Genomic DNA, 21,243 nt, shown 5'->3' on the forward strand with positions numbered 1-21,243 from the left:
TTTTTTAAATAAAATTTTATTTATTTATTCATGAGAGACACAAAGAAAGAGGCAGAGACATAGGCCGAGGGAGAAGCAGGCTCCATGCAGGAAGCCTGATGTGGGATTTGATCCCCAGACCCCAGGATCTCAACCTGAGCCAAAGGCAGATGCTCAACCACTGAGCCACCCAGATCCCCCCTTATTTTCTAATCATGCTGAACAAGATGTTTTCAATTACTGTTGCTTTACTATGTTTTTCCATGTATTGAAAAGCACATGTCTCTTCATTCTATTTTTTAAATCTTTCTTGGCTTTTCCCACATTAGTTCTTAGAGATAGTCTCCAGAGTGGACTTACCAGGCTCCTCTCCAAAGCCTCTGGGATTTTGTATTTAGACCCAATCATCACCCACCAAGAGTGGCACACTCCTGACCTAGCTGGCTGGGACCAATCCCCAGTGACCAGAGACGAGGGATTCGTGGCGACAGAGGTCGGGTTCTCTTTCCTGTGACAGGAGCAGACCTTCTAGTTCCTTTACATCTCTTATTATTTGCTGAAACCTAGACTGTTTAATGTTATAATGTGGCAACTCTGGAAACCAGATTCTCACCCTCTCCCAGAGTTTTTGTTGTTTTGTCGGTTCTTTTTATGTGCTTTTTGACTTTTTTGTTTCAGTAGTTATGTATTGTGCAGGCACTAAATTTTGTTCCATCAACCCAAGGGTTAGGTGTGTTTTGCCAGCTGGAGCTGAAAAAAGAATTTAAAAAAGAGATAGGAGGGGGAAGAAAGAGGAAAAAATGACCGAGGATGGTCATTCCTTGCCCCAGCTTGCTACAGCCAGGATTTGTGCCTTTCCATGCTTGCAGCACAAACCATCTGGGAAGCTGCCCAGACCTGTGACTGAGTCCAGGAAACATGGGAAAGCCCATGCAGCCCTCCTACAGATGGTGGTCCAGCAGGTGAAACCCACCCTGAAACTGTTTGAGGTCTGTAACTTGCCCCCTGGCCTCAGGACTTGGGACAGCAGGCTATTACCATGTGGCAGCTGATTGGAGGTGTGGGGGATGGCAGGTGGGCCGCTTAAAGTCCCAGCTCTGGCTGCACAGCTGCCCCCTTCTCATCAAGTCTCCCCTAGTGGTTTTGAGTTTTGGACTAGATTCTAGAGTTTGGCAGAGGTTGCCAGCTCATTAGTTGTTCCTGCGGGGTGGGAGGATAGAGCCCTCCATTTCCCTCGTCTGCCACACCCATCAATTCTTGAGCACTTCCCTTTTACAAGTAAATGTTCTATGCTTTTAGTTTCCTGATCAGCCTTGGTTAAAGAGCTTTGGTTCCATTTGGTGAAGAGTAATATTTAGAAATAAAGATCTGAGCACGCATTTTTCTAAAGATAAAAATACGGCATATTTTATTAGGATTACTGCTGATTCTGCTAGAATTGTATTATAAAGGTTTTGAGTGGGCTGCCCTTAACTCTGCTTTCTTCCCATGACTTTCTTCTAGTCGTGTATGTACCACTAGGTTTGAGAGGAACACATTTGTCACAGTTTAGAAGTGATGGTAGTTCATTTTTGTTGGCTAATTCTGTATTAGTGTTGGATTAGCTGCCAAGATAGACAATTGCTATCTCACATACAATCCCAAACTAACAGGTGGTCCAGGGAGGTAGGATAGCCCCATTCCAGGTTGTTCTCCAGAGAATAGAGTCCTCTTAATCCTGGTACTTTCCCATTCCCTAGAGAGGAGTCACTAAGGTACAGAGAATTCATGGGCCACATTTGGAGTGCTGCCTCTTTGGCACAGCCTGTAAACCAAGAATGGGTTTTACATTTGTAAGTAATGTAATAATCACAATAATAGATCAAAATAATATTTTATGTGATGTGAAATTCAATGAAATTGAACTTTGTGTCCCATAAAGGTTTATTGGGACAGGTACATTCACTACAGAGGCAGGGCTGTTCCCACAAGCCTGAAGTGTTCTCACCTGGCATGTCAGCCAAATCCTGCCCTCAGGTGTTCTCCTAGTTCTCAGGGTAGAAGGTGGCTCAGCACCATGGTTCTGTCACAGCCAAGGAAGGGAGTACAAGGCAGTGGGAAATGACAGTTCTCTTTTAGGACTCAGAAGATGACAAATTACCCCACTCAGACCCCCTCGACCTAAATTCCGTCCCTGGCCTCATCTAGCTGATGCTGGGAAATCAGATCTGCAGTGGTGTGCCTGGCTGAAACTAGACGCAAGGGGGATCTCTCACAGAGGGAAGGAAGGTGAACACTGTGGAGTCCTGAGCAGTGCAGGTTGTCCCACTAAACGAGTCCTATGACGTGATGCAGATAACTTCAGGGTGGGCACTCCCTCATCCCAGGAAGAATGTTTAAAAGGATGTTTTAAATTAAAGTACAGAATGACCAACAAATGGAGCAACTACGACCATTTTACTGGAAGTTGCCTTAGGGTGAAGTTGCTAAAAAGGACACAGACATCATTTAGGCACCTAGGCTGCGAAACTCTGGCTGAAACTTAACAGCATAAAACACTGAGGATTTTTATTTCTCTGGTCCTTTAATTTTTGTGTGTTTTAATGTTTCTGGAGTCTTGGGGAATAGTGTTCATCATAACATTCAATTTAAAACATTGATTTTCAATATTGGCTTCTGCATGGACACCATTCTTTACCTGATTCTTCATTCCAAACCCTGATTCCATTCTCTTTCCATTCACACTAGTCTGTATGATCTTGAGCACATTCCACAGCAGCCTGTGTAAGGAAAACTCATTCCATTTTTAAAAATTCATGTCTATCTTTTATCAAATGTGCTACATCCAGATATGGCATATACTCCTAACTGCTGGATAGGACTCTACTTCTTGATCCGTGTTTTACTTACCTCTTCCTATGACCTAGGCTATCTCGAAAACCTTGTTGACAAAATCATTCTGTATATACATCCACGTGTGTACAGAGTACCTCTGGGATAGAAAAGTGTATTTGTAGGGCCACTGTGTGGGAAGGCACACATGTGAATTTTAAAAGGTATTTCCAGGCCAGTTTACACACTTCTACAGTATACAGATATTACCAATTACCGTTCATGTCACTATTGTTTCTGCCACTCTGAGCAGTGTAAGGGGTACTTTACTGGTTTAACTTGCCTATTTCTAATGATGGAGGATTCCAAGCCCTGCCCTTTTTTTTGCTACTTCGCTGGATATCCTCATGTATTCTAGTTATTAGTCTTTAGGTTAAACCATTTTGCTTTACAGGCCCGAGATATTTCTGTATCTTTCCATTTGGCAACACAAAAGCTCTTTTTTAATTTCATTCTTTTTTAACGTGAGAAATTTTTAATTCATAATTTTCTTCCCATCCTATCTTAAGAACTCCAGGATACGGGTATTATGTCTACTGTGTTCTGAGTCTGTTTATCACATGCATCTCTTCTTCCTGGCATCCTGGGCAAACCACTTGCTGTTATCACACAATCCACTAACTGGTTTTTGGCTGTGTCCATGCCCTGTCCCCCACCTCTTTTAGAGTAACTTCTTGCTTCATATAACCAATACACTTCTTTTGAAATCTGGATTTCTACATTCCATTAAGCTTGCCAGTTGTGCAGACGTATGGTGCGGCTCTTAGTAAACTTATAGGTTTGCTTTTTCTAGCATTAATTTTCACTTGGCAATCTGCAAATCTTGGATGATATGACTAACAGGGTGATGGTCTAATCCCTAGTTCCTGTTCTTCAGGGTGGCTTCAGTAGACCTATGTATTACAGGAAAAAGCCCACCCCCAGCCACGAGGCACCCCCTTCCTGATGTATCCTCTGCTCTCAGGGCATGGTATCATCACCAAATGGTCCTCCTCCATCCAAAACAGAATGTGCCCACTTACTGTAATGACCTGGCTGTGGAGTGAGAAGAGGATGCTCCAGGCCAGCACTGTGCCTGTGTCTGTTATGTCCACTCCTCATCTAGCTGATGCATCCTTTCTGTCTCATGAAGGCACCGTGCTGGGCAATAAGGTGCTTGGGACACTACATTAAGAGCAGCAGAGTGTAGATCTCAATCCCAAGGTTCCCCAGCACCCGCTTCACCACTGTCTGGCTGCTCAACCTCATGCAGGAGCCCCTCCACTGTAGTCTCCTGGATGTGCAAACCACTCTTACTTCCATGGCAGCCCAAGTTGGGCTCTGGGAACAAGTCAGTAGCCCATGTCAGTTCAGTCTGGCAGACATCACAGACTTCAAATTCAGGGAAGGGAAAAGCAATTTATCTGTGATGTAGTCACCTCTGTGATGAAAAGGATAAGGAATTTGCTTATTTACAGGCATTCTATAAAGTGGGCAGTATCTGGGCTGTAGTCATATGGATTATACAGCCTCCCTCGGGGAGCTTAACTGGACAGCCAGCCAGGCACACAGCCATGGAATAAAGAGGGTGACTCTGGGATCTCTGAGAGGATAAGGCCTTGGTGTTACTGCCATAGCTTCAACTAGACCTTTTTGATAAGTATGAATGAACCACTGTTTCACTGACTCAAGGATGATACAAAAAATTGGGGGAATCTCACATGGCCACTGCCAGAAGGGCTGTTCCTTCTGCTGAGCCCTTGAAAACCCCTTTCAGAGTTCATCATCCATTCACACTTCAAATTATAAGGTGACTATATATAATGCACAAAAGCTCCCGCTCTGCCCCAATTCCACATTCAGTCCTTGCGCAGGATAGGAGACCTGACATCCTGCTAGTGCTCTTTCATGAACTCAGGCCTGTGCATCTTACACTCTTGCTAGGAACAGTTAAAAACTTTTCAAAAACTACATTCCATCAAATTTAAGACAAACCATTATTTTAAGTGCCTCTAGGGAAGAAAAAAAAATATCACTATAGAAGAACATGCCACTGATTCCACTTTCAGAGATACAGAATGAAATTGCTGACATCTTTGAAACTACAAACTAATCACATGACTACATCATTAGATAGGCAGTTCAAGACCATTCTGTGCACCAGGCCCTTTCCTGTGCAGGCACTCCGTAAGAGAAAAAGAATGTGGTGAATCATTTAAACTTTTAAAATATTTTACTTAAAATGCATACTGTGTATTTAAGCTATAATGACAAACTACTGTGCGAACTCTTTATAGGTATCATTTCAACAAATACACTATGAGTATATTTTCCTACACAAATCTATACAATCTACCAGACTTTTCATTCCTATTATATAGCATACTCACAATCAGCTAGAAGAATATGGAGGGAAAGTGCTGAGCAACAAAAACTGGTGCCACAAATGATCAGAATACATGAAAAATACGGCATTTCATCTCAGTGGGCAGGTGTCAATTATTCAAATATAGGCTATGGGGCTAATCACTGGAAAGTAAACGTCCTTACCTCCACACCATATATTATGAATTAACAGTGGAAGAATGATCCATGAATAAAAGAAATTAAACTAAACAAAATTTATGTCATGCATTGTAAAAAGGAAGGTATATCTGACATTGTTATCAGGTTCTAAAGATTCTTAGGTCAATGATGTAACCATTCAAGGAAACATACACATTTAATCGTTTCAAGTTGATTGGTAGTGCCCTGACTATTTACATCAAAATTTACAGAAAATTAGATCGACCTCTCTATCAGAACTTCTAAATAAATGATTTACCTAAAGTCCACTTCGCAATTGCATAATTCCTACAAAGGTATAACTTTGTATCTTCAGCTATCTGTTAACAGAGCAACCTAAATCAACCTGCTCCAAGGTAAATTTCATCTCCTACAGAAGTGACAGTCCAGAAGCAGAGGAGCCACAGCTGGCTGGTTCAGCGGCTCAACATCATTCAGGTCCCAGTCCTCCCAGTCTTTCTGCTCTGCCATGTTTAAATTATAATTCATTGTTGAAAGACACAGCCAGGCATCACATGCAATGAAGGCAATGTTCAACAGAAGACTCTGCTTAACTCTGCAGGATTCATTATTTGAACCTTTTCAGAAATAACCTGTCAGCTATCTCCTTTATCTGCATAGAACTGGGTCCTGTGACCATTCTAAACCAATTGCTGGCAATGAGAAAAGGATTATCATTATTAACTGAAACTTGTCAGGATTTCCCCCCATTCCACGAGGAGAAATGGACACCCAAACTCCGCCAGCAAACAATAAAGAGTGAGTAACCAGGGTCACTCAACAGTGTCTGCCAAAAACCCATATGAAGAGTTCTTCATTCATTTACATAGGAATAGAGCACAATTTTTAAAAACACTATCGTTATAAAAAAAAATACAGATAATTCCTAAGTTACATAGTATGTGTGCTCTGTACACTTAGTGTAAGCATCCAAATAAAACAACAGATGGAGAAAAAAAAACTGATACAAATGGAAATATTTTAAGTACTTAAATATTTTAAGTAAATATAACTGATAGAGTACAGTAAATACTATAGGTGCTTCTTAGACTACTGGAAATGTCTGGCAGTAACATCTTAAAATTATCTATGCGCTTTTCTACCATATGCATAGATTTCTAACTCTTGCTGACTCAGATACAGTTGAACATGTTATAAAGACATTGGCTTCTTCACAGAAGACTTAGTTCATTAACAACAATCAAAGACATTTATGAACTCCAGGCAAGAGTACAAGAAGCAGCATACTTTATACTATCAGATGTTAGTTCAGGGGCAGTGAATATCAGGATCCTAACATGGTAGAGCTATTTAAAATGGGTTACCTTACCATGTATTACAAATTATTCTAATAAGGATACAATGACTTTTCAAACATGATTCAAACTGAACATACATTTCATGTAGCATAAAGCAAGCAAAGAAACTGAAAACTCCTCAAAAATGTTAAGTCCTACATTCCCAGGAAGCACTCCCATGTGAGTGTAAGGTTGCTATGCTGTGGTCTTGATTACTATCAGGTGGTTTTACAGCTTCTATTTACATAAGTATCTTTACCTTCTGTATTTTTGTTTTCAAGAAGCTTAATACTACATCAGAAGCATAACATTTTGTAATTTCCAAAGGAGTACATTTTCCACCTTCCTTAAAATGGAGAGATTTTTCCCTTGGCATGAATTCCCTGATATGTAAAACAGTTTGAGTCCACGGTGAAGTGCATACACATTCTAAATACATATAAATTTTTACTCCTGTATAGTTTGTTATCCAACAAGTCTTGTGGTCTTGGTACAGTTGGGGTTTCTACCCTGTGAACTTTCAGGCTTCAAGTCTAACACAAAGGCTTGTGCAGATCACCCGTGTAAGCTCTGATGTGGGTCAGCAGGAGTTGCCCACTCACCACATGGAAAGGTTCTCTGACTTCAGAGAAGCCTCCCCACATCCAGTACATTCACATTCCCTCTCCTGTGAATCCGCTGATGGCTATTGAAGGCTGACTTGTGATAGAATTTTTTCCCACACTCGTTACATTCGTAGGGCTTCTCTCCTGAATGAGTCCTATAGTGTACAGTGAGGTATGACATCCGAGAGAAGGCTTTTCCACATTCATTACATTCAAAGGGCTTCTCTCCCGAATGGATTCGATGGTGGATGGTGAGATAGGACATCTGAGAGAAGAACTTCCCACACTCGTAACACTCATAAGCTTTCTCTCCTGTGTGTGTCCTCTGATGTCTGTTAAGGGCTGAATTCTGGCAGAAGGTTTTCCCACACTCATTACATTCATAAGGTTTCTCTCCTGAATGAATTCGATGGTGTATGGTGAGGTATGACATCTGAGAGAAGAACTTCCCACATATATAACATTCGTAGGGCTTTTCTCCTTTATGTATTCTCCGATGTCTGCAAAGGGCTGAGTTCTGGTAAAAGGTCTTCCCACACTCGTTACATTCGTAGGGTTTCACTCCTGAATGAGTTCTGTGGTGTATAGTGAGGTACGACAGCTGAGAGAAGAGCTTTCCACACTCGGTACATTCGTATGGTTTCTCTCCGGTGTGCACTCGCTGATGTCTCATGAGAGCTGAATTCAGGTAGAAGGTTTTCCCACACTCATTACATTCGTAGGGCTTCTCTCCCGAATGAGTCCTGTAGTGTACAGTGAGATAGGATAACCGCGAGAAGAATTTCCCACACTCATTACATTCGTAGGGCTTCTCTCCGGTGTGTGTCCTCTGATGTGTGGTGAGAGTAGACTTGCGGCAGAAGCACTTCCCACATTCGTTACACTTGTAGAGCTTCACACCTGTGTGAATTTTCTGATGGTCATTAAGTGCGGACTTCTGGGAGAAGGTTTTTCCACAGTCATGACAAACATAGGGTCTCTCTCCTGAATGTGTTCTCTGGTGCTGTGTGAGGTGCGTCTTCTGACAAAAGGATTTTCCACAGTAACTACATTCATAGGGCTTCTCTCCTGAGTGAGTTCTCTGATGTTGAATGAGGTGTAACTTCTGGTAGAAGGTTTTCCCACATTCGTTACATTCATAGGGTTTCTCCCCTGTGTGTGTGCGCTGATGGACAGTGAGGGTCCCCTTCTGGCAGAAGGATTTCCCACACTGATTACATTCATAAGGTTTCTCTCCTGTGTGAGTCCTCTGATGTATGATAAACTTTGACTTTTTACAGAAGGATTTCCCACATGCACTGCATTCAAAGGGCTTCAATTCCATATGAGACCTCTGGTGTGCACTGAGGTTGGACATTTGCAGAAAGGCTATTTCAGATTCATTCCATTTATAGGGCTTCTCCTCCATGTGATTAACAAAAACTGTATCCTTTTGAAAGGCTTTCTGGCATTCAATATATTCAAAAGGTTTCTCCAAAATATGAATGTTCTGATAAATACTTTCTTCATTTAGACTATAAGCTTCCCCATTTTGATTAAATTCATAAGATTCATCTCCTGGATGAGTTTTCTCAAGTTTAACATGGGGAAGTGATTTCCCACATGCACTACATTCATCAGGCTTTATGCTTGCATAGCTGCCATCACTACTAATATATTCAGAAACAGATTTCAAACTCTTTTCACACGAGTCACATTTATAGCACATTTTTCTTGAAGGAATGGGGTTCGTTTCCACATTAAAAGTCTTACCAAGAACATTACCTCTCTCTTCAATCAGGGTTTTGCTGTTGAAGGATACAGCTTGCCTTGAATATTTCCCTTCATTTTCCTGGACTCTTTCTACCAGATCATCAGCTTTCCAGACTTCTTCTAAAAAGAGGCAAAATTAACATAATTTTATATATCTTCCTACATAAGATATGGAAGGTGACTTACAGGCAAGCATTTCATTTTGGTGTAAATGTGAGCTCCATGGACTCACGCCAAGTGTACCTCTTTCCCCTATTGTTATAGTTTATAATAAACACGCACGCATGTGCACATACACACATACTTCTGAGGTAAGGAAAAGGGAAAAACACAAGCACATTTGATCTTTGCTACTTTGTAAGATTTTGTTCAAAACTGGATACAAACAGTAAAATATAAACACAGCAGTTACAGGGAAAGGAAGGACAGTAGATGCATAGCTGACAGGCAGCAAACGGGGTGAATGAAGGGTGACGAGGAGCACTGCCAAGGAACAGTGGTGCACAGGCTCCTCAGAGGCATCAGGTGTGGAGGAGGGGACCAGCACTGGGCACCATACCGCTCTGCAGCAAGTTGGAAGAAACAACTATAGTCTCAGGCACCATCACCTTTTACTGAGATTTTGTGGCAACATTCTCACTGGCCTAGGTCATTCCAAACTATTTTGCCCAGATTCCACACAGTAGGGCCAAATCAGCTTCTACCCAAACCCATGTTTAGAGTAGCAGCCATGTGGCCAGGACTCTAGCTAATTGTGGTTCTATGTCACTTGGGAGGAGAGCCCTGGGAACTCTGTATCTCCAACGGGAAGAATAAAATAGACGAGAGCATAACAGCTCTTCAGAAGTTTAAGGTTTTGTAAATACTCTACTGATGTTATGATTTAAACTGAACTCATTCAGACTATGAACTTTACCTGTTTCTATCTGGACATGTATTCTGGCTGGGTGACCTGGGGAGAGTCCTTATGTCACCTGCGGCTCAGGATCACCCACAGGTGACATGGAGACAATGGTACCTAAGTTATATGGTTGCTGTTGGATTACGTCAATTCATAATGTGCTCAGATCAGCATGTGGCACAAAACACATGCTCAGTAATGCAGCAACTGTTTTTCCCATTTTCAATCTCCTGGCAATTTCCTTAAACTAGTCTTGCCTCTGACACACTGGTGTCACTTAATTCTGACTGTGAACAGACTTCACCACTCCTGATTTTCATTTAGTTTCATTTTCACTTACAAACCTTAAAAATCAGATTCCCCAAATTGCTATTTTTACTTATCTTACAAGATTTTAGACAAACTTGACTGTTATACTTGCTTTCATCCACATCAAATGAAACTGTACTGATTGTGTCCTCCCAAGGATAAATGGAAGGTAACATCTGACAAAGAATACTTTCCACCTAGATCTACAGTATGAATTCCAAACTGGGTTTATACTAGTCTACAAAGAATAACTTCTGCTCCAGAAAAACCAAGCTATTTGTTTGGCAAAGAGTGTCATCTGATATACCCAAGGGGGCTTGGGTGTGTGTGTGGAGGAGGGATCAACACTGGGCACCACACCACTTCATAATCACTTGGGAGAGATGGAGTACTATCTCAGGCACCATTAGCTTCTTCTGAGATTGCTGAGGTGCCAACAACGCCCAGCTCTGCTCTTATTGTTTTATTCAGTTCACTGGACCTCCACCCTGATATACTCAAAACCATTCAGGGAGTCTCCATATTAAAAACAAAAACAAAAACATAAATGTCTCAAATCCTTTCTCACCTCATTAGTGCCATCTCCCCTTAAAACTGAAAATAATTACTCTCCATGCAATGACTTTAACAGCGGTTCAGCTGTGCATCAGATCATCAACATTCCACATGAAATGCTGAGTTAAATTTTAAATTATACCATGCAATTCTCTTAAGCAAATCCGGTCTCTTAGAAAGTATGATCCTATTCCATATTTCCTTTAAACTCTTAAGTAGAAATCAGAGCAGTTGCTCTTAACCTGAATCCCATGCGTATCTTTCAGTCACCTGCAGAATAAATGGGGATGTGACTTAGGCATGCATATTTAGAATTGCTTATAATTATTTTCCAATAGATGGACTAGAAAGTTCTTTCACCTGCCTGGCTCCTGATACTCAAATGCAGACTACACATTACATACTAAGCGGCAAGGGGGAACATGCCCTTCTCTTTATGGGATTATAATCTAGGGAAGAAAGAAGCTCAAGCAAAAAATATGTACTACCAAATAACAGATTACTTGATCAGACTTAACTTTTTTCAAGGTCTGGCCATGAGGTGGTCACCTTAGGAGAAGGAGCAGACTGGAATAATGATAAGAGCTAGGAGGGAAAACATGGAGGACGGGGTGGAAATGCTGAGTTCCGTCTGGAAGGATGTGTTGTTATCTGCCAACAGAGCACACCCCTCTGAGGTAAAGCTCCAGGGACAATGAGCACATGAACAGAAGGCATTTAGGAGTGAGGGCCCCATGGAGTTTAGCAAGAGTTCTGTGAAAACACAGGCAGCACAGGGAAGAGGAGGAATCAACACTCCCTCTGGAAGTGGCAAGGAGTCACTGAGGGCTCCTCCTGGGCAGCCAGTGACAAGGTCCCCTGGAAACTCCAAAGAACACATCCTGCCAGCGCCCTGAGCAACTACCACAGGAGATATTGGACGGGGGACAGGGATGGTAAAGCATCAGACAGTCAAATGACAACCCTAAGGACAGAGGTAGGAGGAGCACTTCGAAGAACTCAGGAACCAGAACCCACTGAAGGGGGAAGTAGACCCTTCAGGAAAAGGAATCATAACTCCTATGTACCACACTGAGTGCCACAGAGGACAGGATGCTAGTTGAGCGCTGGGACAGAACAGTAAGAGACAGGAGGGGCAGGCAGGAGACCCAGACACTGCTGTCACCAAACTTAAGGCCTGGTTCTCAGGGAGGATGAGCAGCACCCAGGCATAGTGCCACACAACTTCCTGGCTCAGGCTCAGGATGGGGTTGAGAATTTGCCCTCGGAATAGTGAGCTGTGAAACCGGGGACAGAAACCAGTGTGAGGCATTTCACAGAAAAGAGGAAATAAAAAGGAAGGTGGCAAGAACCGAAGAGTCCCATTAGTTACTTTTCAATGACAGATATATGGACACCTGAAAACAAAGAACCCGCGACATCGGGTGGCTGAAAATGCTGTGAGAGCGAGTGAGACGTGAGGCATGGGGGAAGGGGGACGTGACTGGTGAGGGCTCTGGGAAGGGGCACACATGGCAGTGCTCTGCAAACCCAGATTCTCATAAGGAAGAAGGTGCTGGGAGCGGGACCCGGGCTGCCAGAGCACACAGATGACTGTGTGTAGTCACTTCTGCAGCTTTGGGGCCATGAAGAATCCCCGGGAAAACCCTTCCAAAGCACCAATCTCCGCACTGCCTGCACTAACACACCTGGGTAACTCTGTGGTAGGAATTCTCCTCCTACTATCCATGGCTCTTCTCCTTGCTCCAACTTGATGATAACTTCCGGTTTGATAATGTGACAGCCTGTTAACAGAAACGAAAGAGAACTTGAGCCTGACTGCAGGGCTGCTGGGTCTCTGTCATCTGAGGATGGTGCTGCCTCATGACCAGCACCACACTTAGAACCTTTCACTGAGGAGGTAGAGACCAAAATGCCCTGCCTGGTCCCCAGAACAGGCCACTCACATCAGTCCCATCAAATTCAAAGTGAAAGTCGGCACAATCGAGGGAAATCCTGTGTATCTTAGCAATAGAGAAAGCGGGCTCTCCTTACCCACAGAGACAAGGTGGTTGTAGTTCTCCAGCATCACATCCCGGTAGGTGGTTTTCTGCTCAGGGTCCAGCTGCTGCCACTCTTCCTGGGTGAAGTCCACAGCTATATCCTTGAATGACACTGGCCCCTGTAACAGTACCGTGATCAGAACTGGATAAGGTGAAGGCATATGAGGACGAGAGCTTTCCAAGCTCACTGGTGAAGTTAACTATAAACACTGTATACCTTCTTTATTGTGGAAAGAAAACAAAGATATCAGAAATATGCCAAGATAAGTTCATTCAGTATACACAAAAAAGAAAATACCATCTTGCACTATAAGCCCGGAACAATCCTGGCTGTTGGGGACCCAAAGGCCAACAGATACAGCTCCTGCCCCAAGAAGCACAGGTCTGACCGGCACTCATAGAAATGCAGGATGCACTTTGCTCCTTCTTTCTGCTCCCATAATATTATCAATGTTAGCTCCCCTCTGACCTCTCCTGCTGCTCCTTCTGTCTCCTTTACGAGCTTCTCTGTTCTCTATGTCATCCTGAAGTTAGAGGACCATGGCTGTTTTTGGTCCTTTACTCTTTCCTGTCTGCACCCTGCTGTGACCCTATAGGACCTCATGGCTTTAATTCCCATTTATATGTCAGCATGTCCCAAATGTATACCACCCACCCAGACTTCGCTCCTAAACTCCACACACATGTCCCAGATCCAAACTCAACAGCCCGAAATTCAACTGCTGGTTCTGCTCACACCTGTTCCTCCTACAGCTTACAGGAGCTGATCTGCTATACTGGCCACAACTAAGCAACGAGCAAGCTCGGCAAGGAACATTCCAGTTGTGTATTTTATTGCAAGGTAAGCATACACAGATCTGACCACGGCTGCCATATGAATTGTCAGCAATTGTTTGGTTCAGCTGTTCCTAATTCCCAGCCAGGGAATTCGGAATCCCCTTTCTTCCCATTTACACATTCCAGGGGGCCAGGAGCACAGTTCTGAAGAGGGCAAACAGCTCATAACAGACCCAGAGGCTTCCCAAACCAGACCTTTAAATGTGGGTCTTCTTCTTCTTTTTTTCTTGAAAATTTTATTTATTTATTCATGAGAGACACAGAGAGAAAGAGAGGCAGAGACACAGGCAGAGGGAGAAGCAGGCTCCATGCAGGGAGCCCGATGCGGGACTCAATCCCGGGACCCCAGGATCACGCCCTGGGCCGAAGGCAGTGCTAAACCGCTGAGCCACCCAGGGATCCCAAATGTGGGTCTTCTGAATACTGTTCCACTCAAATACACTGGCCATTATAACGTCCTGCAGTATCACTAACTCTAAGATAAAACTAATAATAAGGCCTTTCATATAACATAGTACCCGCATCAAATGGGCTAATCCATGGAAAGCCCTCAGCAAAGTTCTCTGGATATAATACATACTTCTCAATGACACCTATGTGTTACTGTTGACCATCTGTTATGCGTCTTATTGCTCTTTCCAAATAATGACAGAAACTAATCAGAAAACACAGAAGTTTAAGCAACTAAAGGCAATGCAGGTATCAAGCTTGTGCAGCCACCAAGGAAAAAATCATAAAGCAGCGTCAACGTGCTGTTAACAAAGAGGCTTCATGGATTCTGACAAAACATTGAGGAAGGAGTGGTGCAGAAGGCAGTGAAGGGAAAGGCGTGTCAAGGTCAGGGGCCATTGGAAAGGACCATATACTTTTGATGACAACTGGAAATCTAAGCTTCTTGATGTGGGACGATTGAAGAGTATAGAATGTGTCCTGTTGGCAAGATTCCCGAGATGCCTGGTCACTGGAACCTATTATTCTCCCAAGCTCCCTGGGATGAGAGGACATCCAGAGGCCACGTTCTGCTGGCCTGGGAAGGGTAAAGGTGCTGGGGTCAGAGCACCAGCTGCTGGTGGGGCACCGAGCACTTTATAAAGTGGTCCCTGCCCAATCCAAACCAATGTGTGTGCAGAACTGGCTGGTGTGTGACAGCCTGGCCTGTCAGAAGATGGTCTCGCAGAGCAACAGTGAGCAGGTCTTTGAGGAGCTCTGCCCACCCTTCATTCAGACATCTCCAGCTAAGCCTGTGGCCACCCTGATGAAGATCGGAGCCCAAAACTTCACAAAATGTACAATCTGCAAGGGTGTTTTTTAGTGCTTGCATTTCTGCCTCATTAGGAAAAAAATTTTTTAAATGATAGTTTTTGTTGTTTATGATGCACATAAAATACACACACTGTCGCTGCTTAAAAACAGCATTATTGTGAATGTTCCAATCTGAGTTTCTCTTTACTGATTGGTGTGAGTCACTTGGCAAGTTCACACTCACATGCAAAGGGAGGAGAAAACTGTATTGTTCTTTCTCCAGCTTCAAGCAAGCAGCTTTACAAATATTTGAAACTCAAAGAAAATGGGCTTCAGAAAACCTGATTAACGAATTAAGAAGCCAGCCAGAACTGCAGATATTTAGGGATTTAGGTGTGTTTCAAAAGGGAACAAACCTTAATGTCCTAAAAGAACACTGAGTATAATTAATATTCCAGAGATAGCTTCATAATCAAGAACTCAGAATGGGGGATCCCTGGGTGGCGCAGCAGTTTAGCGCCTGCCTTTGGCCCAGGGCGCGATCCTGGAGACCCGGGATCGAATCCCACCTCGGGCTCCCGGTGCATGGAGCCTGCTTCTCCCTCTGCCTGTGTCTCTGACTCTCTCTCTCTCTGTGTGACTATCATAAATAAATAAATAAATTTTAAAAAATAATTTAAAAAAAAAAGAACTCAGAGCTGGCTACGTATCTTCACAGAAGCTAGATCAGATGTGTTGAGTGAGGATACTCTGTGACTGTCTCAATTTGACAGTGCTGCTCCCTCCCCTGCAATGGGGTCAGGAGGAGGGGGTGGTGGTAGTTGTGATTGATGACAGGTTTTCTTTACCCTTCTGAGATTCCTTTCACAAGGAAAGGTAAAGCACTGGCACTGCACCAGTAAAAACTGAGAAAGAATAGACCTCAGAGGAGTCTAGACAAAAATCCAAGCACAAAGGGACTCTAAAAAAGAGCCTCTGTGTGCCACAGCCACCTGTGCGTGTCACAGACGTCACCTGCATTGCTGGGACCCAAACAACAGAGACAGCAAGAGCCTCCTGGGGCCAGAAGACCGTAGTCCACAGGGCCCCACCGAGCCAGACTCCTGAACATCCAGGAGAAAGGACATTCTCAGACACACGAGGCCTCCAGAGTTCGGAAGTCAGCACACCATGATGTGGCCTATCCAAGGAGAACAACTGCAGCCATCCTCCAGAGCCAGGAGAGGAAAACAAAATCTAGAGGGAAGCACGAGAGCATAAATTCCTCCCCACTTGCCACCATTGACTGTGAACAAAGCCATGGCACCAGTGCTGGCTGAGGAGGGTACTCTGAAACTAGGAATCCTATCCTCGCAAACATGCTCACCTTGAGAAATTTTAAAAATGTATAGTATGCAACTCATCAAAATGAAAACATTAAAAAGTTAAATGTTGGGATCCCTGGGTGGCGCAGCGGTTTGGCGCCTGCCTTTGGCCCAGGGCGCGATCCTGGAAACCCGGGATCGAATCCCACGTCGGGCTCCCGGTGCATGGAGCCTGCTTCTCCCTCTGCCTGTGTCTCTGCCTCTCTCTCTCTCTCTGTATGACTATCATAAATAAATAAATAAAAATTTAAAAAAAATAAATAAAAAGTTAAATGTTAATGCTGAAATGAAGTTTTCTACGTAATGAAGATACATAGCCAGCTCTGAGTTCTTTCAGTAATGCGAAAAACACTGAAGTTTGGAAGAAAATGTTGACTAATGTGATTCAAGCAGGAAAAACATACAAATGTTCAAGTCTACTGTGTAAATAAGAAAAACAAAGAACAGTATTGTGACAGAAAGCCTGGCAGTGGGCACAAGCAAGCACTTCACACAAAAATCGAAACGGGCCCGTCTAAAAAAGCCACAGGTTGTATGACTCCAACTGAACAACTGTATGAGTCCTTTGAACAACGCAGAGCTTAGGGACACTGACCCCACAGCTCAAAGTCCACATACAACTTTTGACACCCCCCCCCCCCCCAAAATTAACGACTAACAGTGTCCTGCTGACCAGAAGCCTTACTGGTAACATAAACTTGATTAACACGTGCTTTATATGTTATGTGTGTGATAAACTGTATTCTTATGATTCAGTAAGCAGAGAAAATAGTAGGAAAACATCTTTATTGGTACTATGCTGTATTTATTGAAATAAATACATGTATAAGTGAACCCGCACAGTTCAGGCCATTCTGGAAAGGGCAAAATTATACACACAGTGAAAAGATAGGTAAGGGGAGGGAGGAATGAATCCGTGGTACCCAAGGAAGGAGCTTTTAGGGCGGTAAACATATTCTGTAGGATACTGTCACGGTGGACACACGCAATTATACAGATGCAGGACCCAAACTGCACAACACAAGCCGTGACTTCTAACATTAATGACAGGCTTCAGATAATAACCCATCACCACTGACCCACCCAAGGAAACAATGTACCACACTAAGATGTTCACAACAGCGGGGAACTGAGACAGGGAGGGGTTGATGGTCTCCCTGTACCATCTGGCTAATTTTCCTACCAACCTAAACTGCTCTAAAAAATAAGCTTACTAATTGAAAAAAAAAAAAAAAAAAAGAAAAGAAAAGAAAAGAAACATCTTCCAAACATGTGAAAATATACTTAAGCTCACTGGTGATTAAGAACAAACCCAGGGCCACCCACGTAGTATCAGGGCCTACCCAGCTAGAACACCCAGGCCATACTCCCTCTCTGTGTCTCACCAACAAGCCAAGCCAGGTCCCCTTGCTTCCCCGCCCCCACTCCCCACTCCCACATTTCCTGCCACTCACTCACGGAGCCCCTGAGGTGCTTTCTGAACGGTGGCAAAGCGATGTGATTAACATTTTTGGAGAAATGCTCAATGTGGAAAAAATACTTGAGCCAGCAGAGGAAGGAAGTAGCATAGAACGGAAACTTCTTTAATGGTCCATGGATGAAAGAACAAGCAATTTTAATGCGGCAAGAAAAGGATGAAAGGGAAGGGAGAGAAGCCACTTACAGGTACCAGGTACCACAACAACAAGGATAACACAGGATGGAGAAAGAGCTCAGAATGAATCCCATTCTTCTGGACAGAGTGACAGGCGGGGTAATGGAACAAAGGGCAGCCGGGGACAAGAGCAGAAGGCAAGGGCAGGGGGCTGCAAATAATTACTTCTGGATCTACTGGATCTATTAACCTGAGGTGTCCTCTGGACAACCTCCATAGAAATGCTGGCAGGTGGCCACGCAGAGGCATCTGGTCCACATGGGAGAACTGACATAGTGGGCGGTTCAGAGCACTGGAGGGTGAGGTCCGACAGGTATAAAGCAAAAAGTCATGAGTGGGGGTGCAAGAAACGACACATGGAAAGGGCAGAAACAGCAGTCAGGAAGAGAGCAGGAGAGGCTCATCACTGAAACCAATAGGGCAGACTCTGCAGAGGGAAAAGGCGGCAGAGTGGGGAGGGGCTGGGCAGAACCGGGACTGTAGACTATGGGAAAAACATGAGTGGGAAATAAGCAATCCCTGCCAGAGGTGTCACTGCCCAGTCTGAGAGGCAAATCAGACGATCAGAGAGAAATATTTACTGAGACTTACTGGAGAGTGGGAAGTCCATTCCTCGAGATTCCTCATCCTACCCCTGGCTTGAGCAGTAAAACCAATACACTTATGGGATGCTCTTTTAGTTACCAGAGAAAGTACGCACTGGGAGCTCCATGGACAGTATGCCTCCTTTACATGAGGCAGAAGTAAGGCACCACTGGCCATGGTATAGGGACTGTCACTTAGGAAGCCTGTTCACAATTACAGCAACACAAAGAAATCGCAAAATACACAAGAAAACAAAACTGTTTCAGCAGGTACGGGTAAGTCAAGCAATGAATAGTATTTGTCATTTTTTTGCAACTAATCTCAAGCACAAGCAGCGATCGTACTTTAGCTTTAAGGGCTCTGAAGGATCATGCTATCCACACATATGAACATGACAGAGGTGCTTGCTGCAACTCTGGCACTCCACGTGCTGCCCAACCACACACCTCTCTTCCCCTTCTACCTTCGCATCCCCACCTTAAAATCTGAACTCCTCACCTTGTAGGGAATATTATATAAGCAAGTGTGGAATAAATTCATAAACAGAAACACTCACCACAGATTTATTCATTTTCTACTGCTCTTGGAAAAACACAGAGGATAGTGAAAGTAGAAGCACACCTGGAGAAAGAAAAAAGAAGTAATAAAGTTTTGTGAAATGGGGATTGCCAAGGAAAGTACTCTCAAGGAACATTCCTTAAAGGACACCTATGTGACACCATACCTTGAAACCTTCAGAAGTGACTAGAAGAATGAGGGGGCATCTACCACTCTGTAGCTCCCACCTGACCACGTGGCAAATGAGTGAATATGCATCTGTCTCACTAGTGAACAAACATTAAATCATACTGAAATGATCCTCCACCATTAAATACAAGATAAAACGAGATAGACTCTTACATTCACCTATCTTCTCACTACCTCCTTTAACTACTAAAGATCAGGACAGGATGCCCGGAGGAAAGAGATGGACTCAGACACGAAGTTTCAAAATTATTCATAAAAACTTAAGTGTGCTGCTGTAAGGATCTTTTAAGAAACCTATTCTGACTTAACAGCAACGGGGCGGCCAGCAGGCGCGCCCAGGAGCCCAGGCCCGAGAGCAAGCCCACCCACGGACCCCGTCGCCCTGGACAAGCCGCCTCCCTTCTCAGGCCCAGGCTCCTCCTCAGTCAACCAGGCAGCCGCAGCCCGGCCCTCCTCGCACACCGGCCCTGCGCTCCACCGGCAGATGCCCCAGGGCACAACGCAGCCGGCTCCGCACACACTCCTGGGCGCTTAGAGACCCGTCTGGAGGCTGGACAGGGCGACGGCGCAGCAAGGGGGGGACGGGGCCAGGGGAGCCGGGACCCCACGAGTCCCGCGTCCCGGGGGAGCGCCCATCCCTCCCCGCCCGCGCGCACTCTGGCCGCCCGGAAGATCCACAACCGCCAGGAGGCCCGCAAGCGCACGACCTACCCCGTCGGGACCCGCCGAGCTGCCCCAAGGCTCGCGAGGGATCCGGGGCGGGGGCTGCTCCTCCTGCGCCCCCCGGGGCCGCCGTTCCCGGGGCGCCGGCTCTGGAACTAGCGCGCAAACTCACTTCGGGCCGACCACCCTCCGGGGCCCCAAACGGCCGCCTGACGCCTCGCCGTCCTGCGGCCGCAAACCGGCCGGACCCGGGCCCGCCGCCGCCGCCGCCGCCGCCGCCGCCGCCGCCGCCGCCGCCGCCGCCGCCGCCGCCACTCGACCGCCCGGCTCCTCCGGCCCAGGCCCGCGGGCTCCGGGGCTCGCGCTGGGGGGATCCCGCTCGCGCCTCCGCCCGGCCCGCGCGGACCCGCGCCCGCTGGGTGCCGGCCCGGCCGGACGGCGGACAGCCCCGCAGGTCCCGGGGAATCCTCGGCCGCCGGAGGCCGAAGCCTGGGAACCGCGGCGAGCGGTGACCTGCGCACGCACAGGAAGCGAGAGCAGCGCGGCCGCACTGCGCCTGCGCCAACACGCACACAGGCCGAGCTGCACATGCGCACCACGGCCCCGGCGTGCGGCCCGGGTCCTGCGGGAGCCCCCTGGGGGGAGCGGCACAAATACCCGGACTCTGTTTCCCGGGAGTCCAAGCGCCCACACGCTAGGGGACGTCTCGAAAGTCTCCACCTCCTCGGGTGGGTAGGAGGCACCGTGCTCAGAGGATTGACCATCCGGACCGACTGCCCAATGTCCCCGTTGTCTTCGCTCCCGTGAGGAATCGAGGAGACGTGTCGCTTCTAGTAGCGGCTGTGTCTGCGTCCTGGATCCCTGGTCCTTTCCTTCCCTGAGGTCTGTCGGCTTGGCACTGAGACTTCCACAAGCAGGAGAGGACGCGGAAGGGTGCACGTGTGCACGTCACTGAACTATGACAAGTTTCCCTAAAACACTGGGATACGATTACTACTCAGCAATGACATAAGAGAGGCGCATGGTTTCTCCAAGAAAGGAGAAGGAAATAGAAAAGGTAGCAGCTTGTCCAAGTTGCACAACGAATGCAAAGTACAGACTGCGGAACAACCGGATTTCACACACACACAAACCCGAACCCGGATACCTGGGAATTTGCCCGTCCGACGAATTAAATGTATGTTAGGTTAAAATGCCATGTTTTGACGAGGAGGTCCTAAGGACAAGGACTTAGCAGTATTTTGGGGGAGAGATTATATGACGGTGTTCCTGGCCAATTGCTTCTTCAACGCCGC

At 45.5% G+C, this 21,243-nt stretch overlaps 1 protein-coding gene across 2 annotated transcripts; it reads right to left on the reverse strand.

Annotated features, from left to right (window-relative positions):
• Window positions 1-5,043: 5,043 nt before the first annotated feature.
• ZNF12 (zinc finger protein 12) lies at window positions 5,044-20,134 on the reverse strand. 2 transcript variants are annotated; one of them, XM_025986189.2, is made up of 5 exons: window positions 19,997-20,134; window positions 19,095-19,159; window positions 12,849-12,975; window positions 12,503-12,598; window positions 5,044-9,169 (listed from the first exon to the last, which is right to left on the reverse strand). In XM_025986189.2, the coding sequence occupies exons 2-5, from the start codon at window positions 19,107-19,109 to the stop codon at window positions 7,317-7,319; spliced, it is 2,091 nt and encodes a 696-aa protein (XP_025841974.2). In that variant the 5' UTR covers window positions 19,110-19,159; window positions 19,997-20,134; the 3' UTR covers window positions 5,044-7,316. The 2 variants fall into 2 exon arrangements, with proteins under 2 accessions (XP_025841974.2, XP_072609289.1); XM_072753188.1 differs by lacking the exon at window positions 12,503-12,598.
• Between the last annotated feature and the right edge of the window lie 1,109 nt (window positions 20,135-21,243).

The sequence above is a fragment of the Vulpes vulpes genome, chromosome 3, assembly GCF_048418805.1.
Source record: "Vulpes vulpes isolate BD-2025 chromosome 3, VulVul3, whole genome shotgun sequence".
Taxonomy (NCBI): Eukaryota; Metazoa; Chordata; class Mammalia; order Carnivora; family Canidae; genus Vulpes; species Vulpes vulpes.

Bases quoted from the DNA above. Each gene is read 5' to 3' on its own strand.
- ZNF12 (XM_025986189.2), bottom strand. The intron at 12,599-12,848 runs GTAAGGAGAGCC...TTCTGTTAACAG, and splicing joins CAACCACCTTGTCTCTGTGG to GCTGTCACATTATCAAACCG. The intron at 9,170-12,502 runs GTGTGTTAGTGC...GCCTCTTTTTAG, and splicing joins CCTACCACAGAGTTACCCAG to AAGAAGTCTGGAAAGCTGAT.